This window comes from Leishmania mexicana, chromosome 11 (assembly GCF_000234665.1).
Source record: "Leishmania mexicana MHOM/GT/2001/U1103 complete genome, chromosome 11".
In the NCBI taxonomy this organism is placed as follows: Eukaryota; Euglenozoa; class Kinetoplastea; order Trypanosomatida; family Trypanosomatidae; genus Leishmania; species Leishmania mexicana.
The window spans coordinates 480,292-489,512 of NC_018315.1; the positions used below are offsets into that span (position 1 = coordinate 480,292).

General features: G+C 61.7%; 1 protein-coding gene and 1 pseudogene across 1 annotated transcript, besides 1 other annotated feature; both read left to right on the forward strand.

Annotated features, from left to right (window-relative positions):
• The first annotated feature begins 892 nt into the window (after positions 1–892).
• LMXM_11_1230 lies at positions 893–1,633 on the forward strand (annotated as a pseudogene).
• Positions 893–1,633: a sequence feature.
• A 1,883-nt stretch (positions 1,634–3,516) lies between these two features.
• On the forward strand, positions 3,517–8,934 carry LMXM_11_1240 (putative ABC1 transporter; the record flags this gene model as incomplete). Its single annotated transcript, XM_003873040.1, has 1 exon — positions 3,517–8,934. One exon carries the CDS (start codon positions 3,517–3,519, stop codon positions 8,932–8,934), a length of 5,418 nt encoding a protein of 1,805 aa, XP_003873089.1.
• Between the last annotated feature and the right edge of the window lie 287 nt (positions 8,935–9,221).

A 9,221-nucleotide genomic window follows, 5' to 3' on the forward strand; every position in this document is an offset into this window, starting at 1 on the left:
ATGTGTGACGTGCGGCAGTCCAGTAAAGGGGCAAAGGGCGCGAGCGGCGGCCTCTTGGGGCGGTGCGGCAGCCCGGCGACCAGGCCGATGGCGGAGAGTAGACAGGCGTGTGCAGCTCCCTTCCCTTCGCCGCACGCGTGCTTTTTAGCCTTTCCTATCCTTTGGCCCTTCGCTGTGGCTCACTGGTGGCGCTGCCCTTTGCCGCCGGTGCTGATTTTGCGCGATGCGTTGCACACTCGTTTGAGAGCCCCGCAGCCGCAGCACGAAGGGGCACGACCGCGCGCACCGGAAAAGGAGACCAGCGACACACAAGGCGCTGTGCCCGACCTGGGTCTTCCGAGCGACGTCCCCGCTTCAATGTTTGCCTCTCTCATTTCGTTTTTTGGCCATTCTTTTTTTCTCGCCTTTCCGACTGCTGCACTTCCCCGCGCCTGCCCGCATCGGCCCCCCTCCCTCCTCTCCGTACACCCCCGAAGCGAGCGCATGCAACGTGCTGGATCACTCCTCCAGCAGCCCTCCCGCCACCACGCAGCGTCACAGCGACGGTGGAGGCACCATCTCTCCTTCCACATTGTGCTGCGTGTGGTCAAGCGCTGCTCCGTGGCGGGCATCGTCCGCATGGACTGGGATGACGGCACAACCGCGGTGCTGCCGCGCCTTGCACGCGAACGGCGTCTACTCGCTTTCCTCCACCAGCGACGGTAGTGGAAGCTCCAGCGCCATGAGAAGAGTCATGCGCTGCCGGGGCAGACCGAATGCACGTCGAAGAGGGGACCACTCGCCAATGCTCTTCTTGCCTTCCCCTAGCCCTGTTGCTGCCTTCTCTGCGTCTGCCACGAGTGCATCCGCGCCGGCGGCGGGCTTGTGCATGCACTACGCGCTGATGCTGTGACCTGGACGCCGCTGTGCCGAGGGAGTGGGGCCCGCCGAAGCACCCGCTGCTCTTCGTAACGGAGCCGGTGCGGTGGTGCTGCGGGTCGAGCGCGCGCGTGCTGGATGGCGGCGCCGACGGGCGCTGTCGGACTACCTGCTGGATACGTGGTACGTGCACGACATACCGCGCTACGGCGCCGTGTCGTGCATCGATCGGAACGTGACGGCGCTGTTGAGATTTGCGGGTGAGTGGCGCGGCACGAACGTGAACGTGTTCCTGTACAACTCATCCTCGCACCACCAGGCCGGGCTGAACCTGGCGACGTACTACGACCTGTTCATCAAGTCCTTCCTCGGCATCGACGGTGCGTTCATGCGGTACGAGGAGGAGCTGTTCAGCGAGCCTGCCAGCCGGTCGCAGCTTGGCTTCATCTTCATTGGCGCGCTGGTGATGATCCCGCTTACGTTCCTGCCTGGACGAGCCGTCTGCCGGCATGGACCCTGTGGCGCGGCGCGGGATGTGGACTGCGATCCAGCGCGCCGCGGGGCACTGCTCCGTTGTGCTGACGACGCACCACCTGGAGGAGGTGGAGGCGCTTGCGGACGTTGTAGCGATCATGGTGCGCGGGTACGTGCGCTGCGTCGGCGACAAGGTGCACCTGAAGAACAAGTTCGGCAGCGTCTTCGAGGCGAGCGTGCGCCTTGCGTCGGCGAAGCACGCGGAGTGCTTTGTGTCGTTCATGCAGGCGGAGTTCCCTGACGCTGTGCGGAGCGAGGGCGATGGTCGGCGGTTCGTGTACCAGCTGCCGCGCGATCGCGGCTTCGGCGACGTGTTCCAGGCGTTCCAGGCAAACAAGGAGCAGCTGCGCATTACGGACTACAGTGTGTCGCAGACCACCCGTACAGTTGAAGTATTTTGTTTTTGCCCTCTTGTTGCGTCGCGATGGGCGAGGTGAGGGGAGTTGACGTATGTGCGGTGAGACTTGTGTGTGGCGACTTGTTCGCGCTCATGCGTCTGTGAGGGTGGCGTCGGCGTGGTGCGGGTTTTGCTGTGCGTTCGGAGGACCTTGTGTGTGTGTTGGGCGCAGGTGCTGTTCGCCTTTGTTGTTGCAGCCGCTCGTGTGGCGGTGCCCTGTATCTCAACACGGCGGGTGTATGCTGGCTCGAGGAGAATGTTGATGGCTGCCATGCCAATATTAGAAAAGACAACGAGTGAGTGTGCGTGTGTCAGAGAGAGCAGCACTAAGTAGTGTGGCTCTGCCTTTAGGTGCGCGATGTTCTGGATATGTACCTCTGTCTGTGAGACTCCCGGCTGGGGCCCCTCTGCTACCGCCCGGGTAGTGGTAAGGGCTATGTGACTGTGGTTGCTGTTCCGCATTCTGGTCCACTCACTCTCAAGGAAGGGGAGGGGGAGGAAGTCTCTCATCTACAGTGAGGTGGCGCATTGTCAGTCCCGATTGTTCTTCTCGGACCCGCACTCTTTGCGTTGTCCTGTGCGGTCTGTCTCCACAATCCTCCTTGCTGCCTCCGTTGTTGTTCCGCTGGTCGTGTGACTGCGTCTGTCCCGGGCAACCTTGACAAATCGCGGTCCATCTGCTACCGCTCACATAACATTGCATGGAAGTGAGTGCCACACCGTCACGGGAAGAACCATACCAGCGCAGCTGGCCCGGAGTTGGTGCCTAGGGAGCTCGTCTTCAGAGCGCCTTGCATCGTGAGTGTTGTGTGCATCCGGCGGAAGTGGGGGCCTCCCGCTCACATCCTTTTCGCCTTGACCCGCAAACGGCTGCGCGCGTGTGCGTGAGGATTGCGAGGCGCAAAGAGCATGTGCGCGTGCGCGTGTCTACGAGTACACGGTGTCTCTGACTTGTTGCTCTTTCAGTTGCTTGTTGTTATTCGTTTCGCGTGCTGGCGACTAGCTGCATTGCGTCTCGACGCGTTTGCCAGCTCCTTCCGCATCCCGCCGTTGCTGCTGTTGCTGGTGCGGCTCCTTTTTTCTTTTCAGCATTGTGCATGCGTTTTGCCTCCTCCGCTTTCCTTTTGTGTGTCTGCTCGCCCTCAACGACCGTGTGCCGAGCCGTCCGGCGGGTCTCGCGCTTCGCGCCGTCTTCCTTGTGCCTGTTGCCCCTCTCCGCTGGCCTCTGCTTTCGGGTGCTTCTCTCTCATTCGCACCGCCCTCCTCTCCATCGTTGCCCATCCGCCACTGCCGCCCTCTGCCCCTCCGCCTAGCTTCGCGACCGCTGACGCTGTCATGGTGGTGGGTGGTGTGGTGCCTTCTTGTTTTTTTTTGCCGTGTTGCCACGCTGACGCTCCCACGACTCGATCTTGACCATGCATGACCCTGGTGCCTTCAATGACTCGAGCCAGGAGAGCCTCATGCGCCTCTCGATGAATTCCGGTGCTAGTTGCAAGATTGGCTATGGGCGGCTCTCGACTGCCGATGGTGCGCCGCACGACCCCCTCGACCCAGTCAAGCCGACCGAAGGCGAGATGGTGGCTGATGGCGACCAGAACGACACACTCAATTCGGACGGGAATCTGCACGCCGCGCTGTTGTACGTGGAACCTCTTGCACCAGCTGCGGTCGTGGTATCGGGCGGCTTTGGTGCCTACGACGGAGGCGATGAGGATGACAGTGAGTCTATGGAGCCGGTGACCACCGCCGTGCACCCGCTTGGCGGCCCCGAGGCGTCCAATCGGAGCTGGTACTCACCGTCGAAGCGGCGTGCCGGCTTAGGCGCGATGCGTCGCAACGAGCTGATGAGCCGAACTGTGAACTTTACCGGATTCGACATGTGCATGTCTAGTGATGTCTCATTTGGGGCCAGTAGGACGAGCACCGTGTCCGAGAAGGACACCTCCACGAGCAGCGGCAGTAAGGGGTCCCCAGAATACAGCGACAGCCTCAGTGATACCTATGAGGGGCCCGCGCGCGCCTCTTTCGTGGGCCAGCTGCTCGCTGTAGTAGAACGCTCGGCACGAGAGCTCTGGCGGCGCAAGTTTGACGTGTTGTTGGACATCGCTGTGCCACTCATCTTCATGGCCGTGTCCATTGCGTTGTGGGCTATCTGGGGAACGCAGTACAACGAGGAGATGACGTACGTATCCACGAATCTGGAGTCTGGCAACATCGGTGCGGCCGGTCTTCGTGCACCGGCTACCTACGACTTCACGTGCATGAGGCAGCCCGAAGGGACGCCAACGCTGGCTGAATTCACACGATGCATGCCAAGGGACTACACCACCTGCGATTCTGTCACGGGGGAGTGCGAGACACAGCGCATCATCACCTTTATCTGCGATGGCGACTCGAGCATGCTTCCGCTGCCGGCGGAGTACGAGATATGCCGTGTGTCTTACGACTGGGAAGAACTTATCACTGCCGGCTTAAGCTACTACTGGCGATGGCTGGCAGCTGTTCCTACCCTTGACATGCTGATCGGTCTCCAGTGGACGGCTCTGTCTGCGTACCGCCATCTTCTGCCCTTCATCGCGAAAACCATGGTGGGCTTCGCGGCCAACACACGCTACAGTGCGATTCTGTGTAGCGGCCATCTGTACTTCGTAGGTGAGCGCGGCGTGACCTCGGAGCTGATTGCGTACATGGACAGGACCTCTGGGCTGTTTCGATATGTGACGGACTTTAAGGTATACAGCAGCGTCGCGGAGGTTCGCAGCGCTGTGAAGCGCGGTGGCCGTGTATGGGCGATCGTGGAGCTGCGGCAGATCGGCGAGGCAGGACTGGACCTTGTGCTGCACATGAACAACTCCGCCCTGCCGTCGTTTGCCACCACGTACGACGACGCGTACAGCGGTGGGGTGCTGTTTGACACGGCGGAGCTGTACATGTTATCCGGCTTCAACACGCTGCAGCAGCTCGTGTCGGAGTTCTACCTCAACACATTTCACGACGCGCAGATGAATATGACGCAGATGATGGCGGCCACGGCCACTCCAGAGTACAACCGCGTACCGCTAATGGCGCAGGCACGACAGGTTCTACCGCTCATCTTCTCCCTTGCCTTTCTGTACAGCGTGTCGCAGCAGACCAAGCGCATTGTGCTGGAGAAGGAGCTGCGCATCCGCGAGGCGATGCTCATTATGGGGCTGAAGCAGTGGACGCTCTACGTGAGCGAGTTCATTGTGCAGCTGGCGATCTTTGTGCCGACGTGCGTGCTGTGCGTGGTGATGCTGAAGCTGACGTACGTGACGAAGAGCGACCCGCTGATATTGCTCCTGATCTTCTGCCTTTTCGCCCTCACGACGATCCCGCTGTCCGGCATGATCGCTGCCTTCTTCAGCAAGTCGCGCCTGGCTTCGCTTGTGGCGCCGGTGGTGTACTTTATCCTTGTGATCCCGATGTTCGCCATGACCAACGCGCAGGGCTTGATCGTGACGTGGTTCTCTGTGTTCTCGCCGACAGGGTTTGCTGCGGCGCTGAACTTGTTCCTGCTGCACGAGTCTGGGAGCGGGTGCGGCGAGGCGGAGATGACATCGGGTCGCGACAACCCGACGCTGGCGGTTGTACTTGTGATGCTGGTGGCGGACTTGTGCATGTACTACGCGCTAATGCTGTACCTGGACGCGGTCATGCCGAAGCAGTGGGGTACGCGCAAGCACCCGCTCTTCTTCATCATCGAGCCGGTGCGGTGGTGCTGCGGGTCGAGGGCGCGCGCGCTGGATGGCGGTGCCGACGGGCGCGCCGAGGATGGTGTGTTCGAGGAGATTGCAGAAGGCGGCGCCGACTACGCGGTTTGCATCAACGGGCTGCGCAAGGAGTACTCGCGCGGCGGAAAGACGTTCGTTGCGGTGAACAACCTGTACTGGGGGATGCGCGAGGGCGAGATCTCTGTGCTGCTGGGGCACAACGGCGCCGGCAAGACGACGGTGCTGAACATGATGACGGGGATGGTGGAGCCGGACGCGGGCGACTGCTACGTCTACGGCTACTCTGTCCGAAACGAGCTAGAGAGGGTGCGGCAGCAGATCGGGTACTGCCCGCAGCACAACATCCTGTGGGGCGAGCTGACGTGCCGCGACCACCTCGAGTTCTTTGGGCAGATCAAGGGGCTGCGCGGGTGGGAGCTGGAGAATGCGGTTTGCCGGATGTTGCACGAGACGGACCTGCTGGAGAAGATGGACCAGCCCGCGAAGAGCCTGTCGGGTGGGCAGAAGCGGAAGCTGTCGATCGCCGTTGCGTTTGTTGGCGGCAGCCGGGTGGTGCTCCTCGACGAGCCGACTGCCGGGCTGGATGTGGGTGCGCGGCGGCAGACGTGGGAGCTGCTGAGGCGCATGTCGCGCTCGCGCACGCTGCTGCTAACGACGCACTACATGGACGAGGCAGACCTACTGGGACAGCGAATCGGGATCATGAGTGGAGGGCGGCTGAAGTGCAGCGGCAGCAGCCTGTTCCTAAAGTCGCGGCTCGGTGTCGGCTACAGCATTGTCATCTCTGTCGACCCCGAACTAGATCTCGATGCTGTGGATGACGTGGTGCTTGGAACGGTGGATGGCGCGGAGCTGCTCGGGCGGAACGGGTGTGAAGTATCGTACCAGCTGCCTCTGCAGAGCGCGAGCCAGTTCCCAGCGCTGCTTAACGAGATCGACTCGGTAGAGGCGGACGGCATCCGCGGCTACTCGCTGGCTGCGACGACGCTGGAGGAGGTGTTCCTGAAGGTGTCGGAGGAGGACACCGCGGGTCGTAGCGAGGCTGCAGCGCAGGAAGGCGTGGAGCTAATCTGGAACTCTGAGGTGGCGCCGTCGGCGCTGTGGCTGCAGTTCCGTGCGATGATGGTGAAGCGCTTGTGGAGCGCGCTGCGGGACCGTAAGATGCAGTGCTTCCAGATTGTATGCCCGGTTGTGTGCATCCTGATCGCCATGTTGCTGAACCTCGTGCAGTACCGAGACCCTCAGTCGCTGACATACAACTACTCGATGTTTGCGAACCGGCCGACTTCAGTGCTGGACACATCATTCTGCGACGTGATGTGGGGTGGCGCACCGAAGGGCGCGGTGGACTACGAGGTGAACGAGACTCACTTGACGGGTGTGCAGGCGTTGTCGGACTACCTGCTGGATACGTGGTACGTGCACGACATGCCGCGCTACGGCGCCGTGTCGTGCATCGATCGGAACGTGACGGCGCTGTTGAGATTTGCGGGTGAGTGGCGCGGCACGAACGTGAACGTGTTCCTGTACAACTCATCCTCGCACCACCAGGCCGGGCTGAACCTGGCGACGTACTACGACCTGTTCATCAAGTCCTTCCTCGGCATCGACGGTGCGTTCATGCGGTACGAGGTGGAGCTGTTCAGCGAGCCTGCCAGCCGGTCGCAGCTTGGCTTCATCTTCATTGGCGCGCTGGTGATGATCCCGCTTACGTTCCTGCCGGCGAATCCTGTTGCGTGGGTGGTGAAGGAGCGGCAGTGCGGGTCGCGGCACCTGCAGGACCTGTGCGGGCTGAGCTTCTTCGTGTATTGGGCGGCAAACTATACATTCGACATGCTGGCCTACTTTGGCACGACGCTGCTGTGCATCCTCATCTTCTGCATCTTCAGCCGGCAGGATTTCGTCGGGCCTGACCGCATTGGCGGCACTTTCATGCTGCTGATGGTCTACGGGCTCACGAGCACCGCTTGCGCGTACGCGCTGAGCTTTCTGTTCAAGGAGCACTCGTCTGCACAGACGATCGTGATGGGTGTTGGCTTTGTTGCCGGGTTCCTGCTGTTGATGCTGGTGTACGTGCTGACGCTAGATCCTAGCAACGTGGACACATCAGACAAGATGCGGTGGGGCTTCCGTTTGATTCCGTCGTACTGCATCGGCGAGGGGCTCATCGGTCTGCTGATGCTGGACAGCAAGCTGGCCATAGGCACTGCGACTAGTGTTTGGGATATGGACCAGCTTGGGTGGCCGCTTGTGTACATGGCAGTGGAGCTCCCTGCTTTCTGGCTGATCGTTTTGCTCGTCGACCACCCGACGGTGAGGCGGTGCGTGCAGCGGCTGCGGTACAACCGCGACGCGGAGCCGATCATCCCGAGCGACGAGGACTCTGACGTGGAGGACGAGCGCGAGGCCGTGTACGAGGCGGTGCGGATGGGCGACACGACGAGCGACGTTGTGCGCGTGGTGAACCTGCAGAAGAGATACGGGAACGGTAACATTGCTGTGAAGGGTATCACGTTCTCGATCTTTCCCGGGGAGGTGTTCGGGCTCCTGGGGACGAATGGCGCGGGCAAGACGACGAGCATCTCGATGCTGTGCCAGCAGTTCCTGCCGACAGGCGGCAGCGCGTACGTGTGCGGCTACGACATCGTTGAGCAGAGCAAGGAGGCGCTGCAGTGCATCGGGTACTGCCCGCAATTCGACGCGACGCTAGACCTGCTGACGGTGGAAGAGCAGCTGGAACTATACGCCGGCATCCGTGGGATCGTGCGCGCGGATTGGCCTGCGCTCGTGGACGCGCTGTGCACGCTGTGCGAGCTGACGAACTACAAGCATACCCTGGCGCACGCGCTTTCCGGTGGGAACCGGCGCAAGCTCTCTGTGGCGATGGCGCTGGTGGGCGGTCCGCAGGTGATCTTCCTGGACGAGCCGTCTGCCGGCATGGACCCTGTGGCGCGGCGCGGGATGTGGACTGCGATCCAGCGCGCCGCGGGGCACTGCTCCGTTGTGCTGACGACGCACCACCTGGAGGAGGTGGAGGCGCTTGCGGACATTGTAGCGATCATGGTGCGCGGGTACGTGCGCTGCGTCGGCGACAAGGTGCACCTGAAGAACAAGTTCGGCAGCGTCTTCGAGGCGAGCGTGCGCCTTGCGTCGGCGAAGCACGCGGAGTGCTTTGTGTCGTTCATGCAGGCGGAGTTCCCTGACGCTGTGCGGAGCGAGGGCGATGGTCGGCGGTTCGTGTACCAGCTGCCGCGCGATCGCGGCTTCGGCGACGTGTTCCAGGCGTTCCAGGCAAACAAGGAGCAGCTGCGCATTACGGACTACAGTGTGTCGCAGACGTCGATCGAGCAGATCTTCATGAAGGTTCGGGGACTTGCGATGAATCTACGCTAGTTGCATGTGGCAACTGCGTGAGTGCAACGGGCGCGGCTCTACTCGTGGAAGGAGCTGTGCCGCATGCGTTTCGGCTGTGTCTCTGACTGCCTTCCTGCTGCATGTGCTTGTGCGCGCTGGAGCGGTGCACGTCTGCCGAGGCGTCCGATTGTATTCAGTAATGCGCCACGATAGAGCATGGTTCCTGTAGTCTCTGTGGCAGGGGAGCCTAGGGTGGCGTGTGTGTCTTTGTCGTGGCTCGCTGAAGGCAGCGTGAGGTGGGCTAACGCTCCCTTTCGGATTGTTGA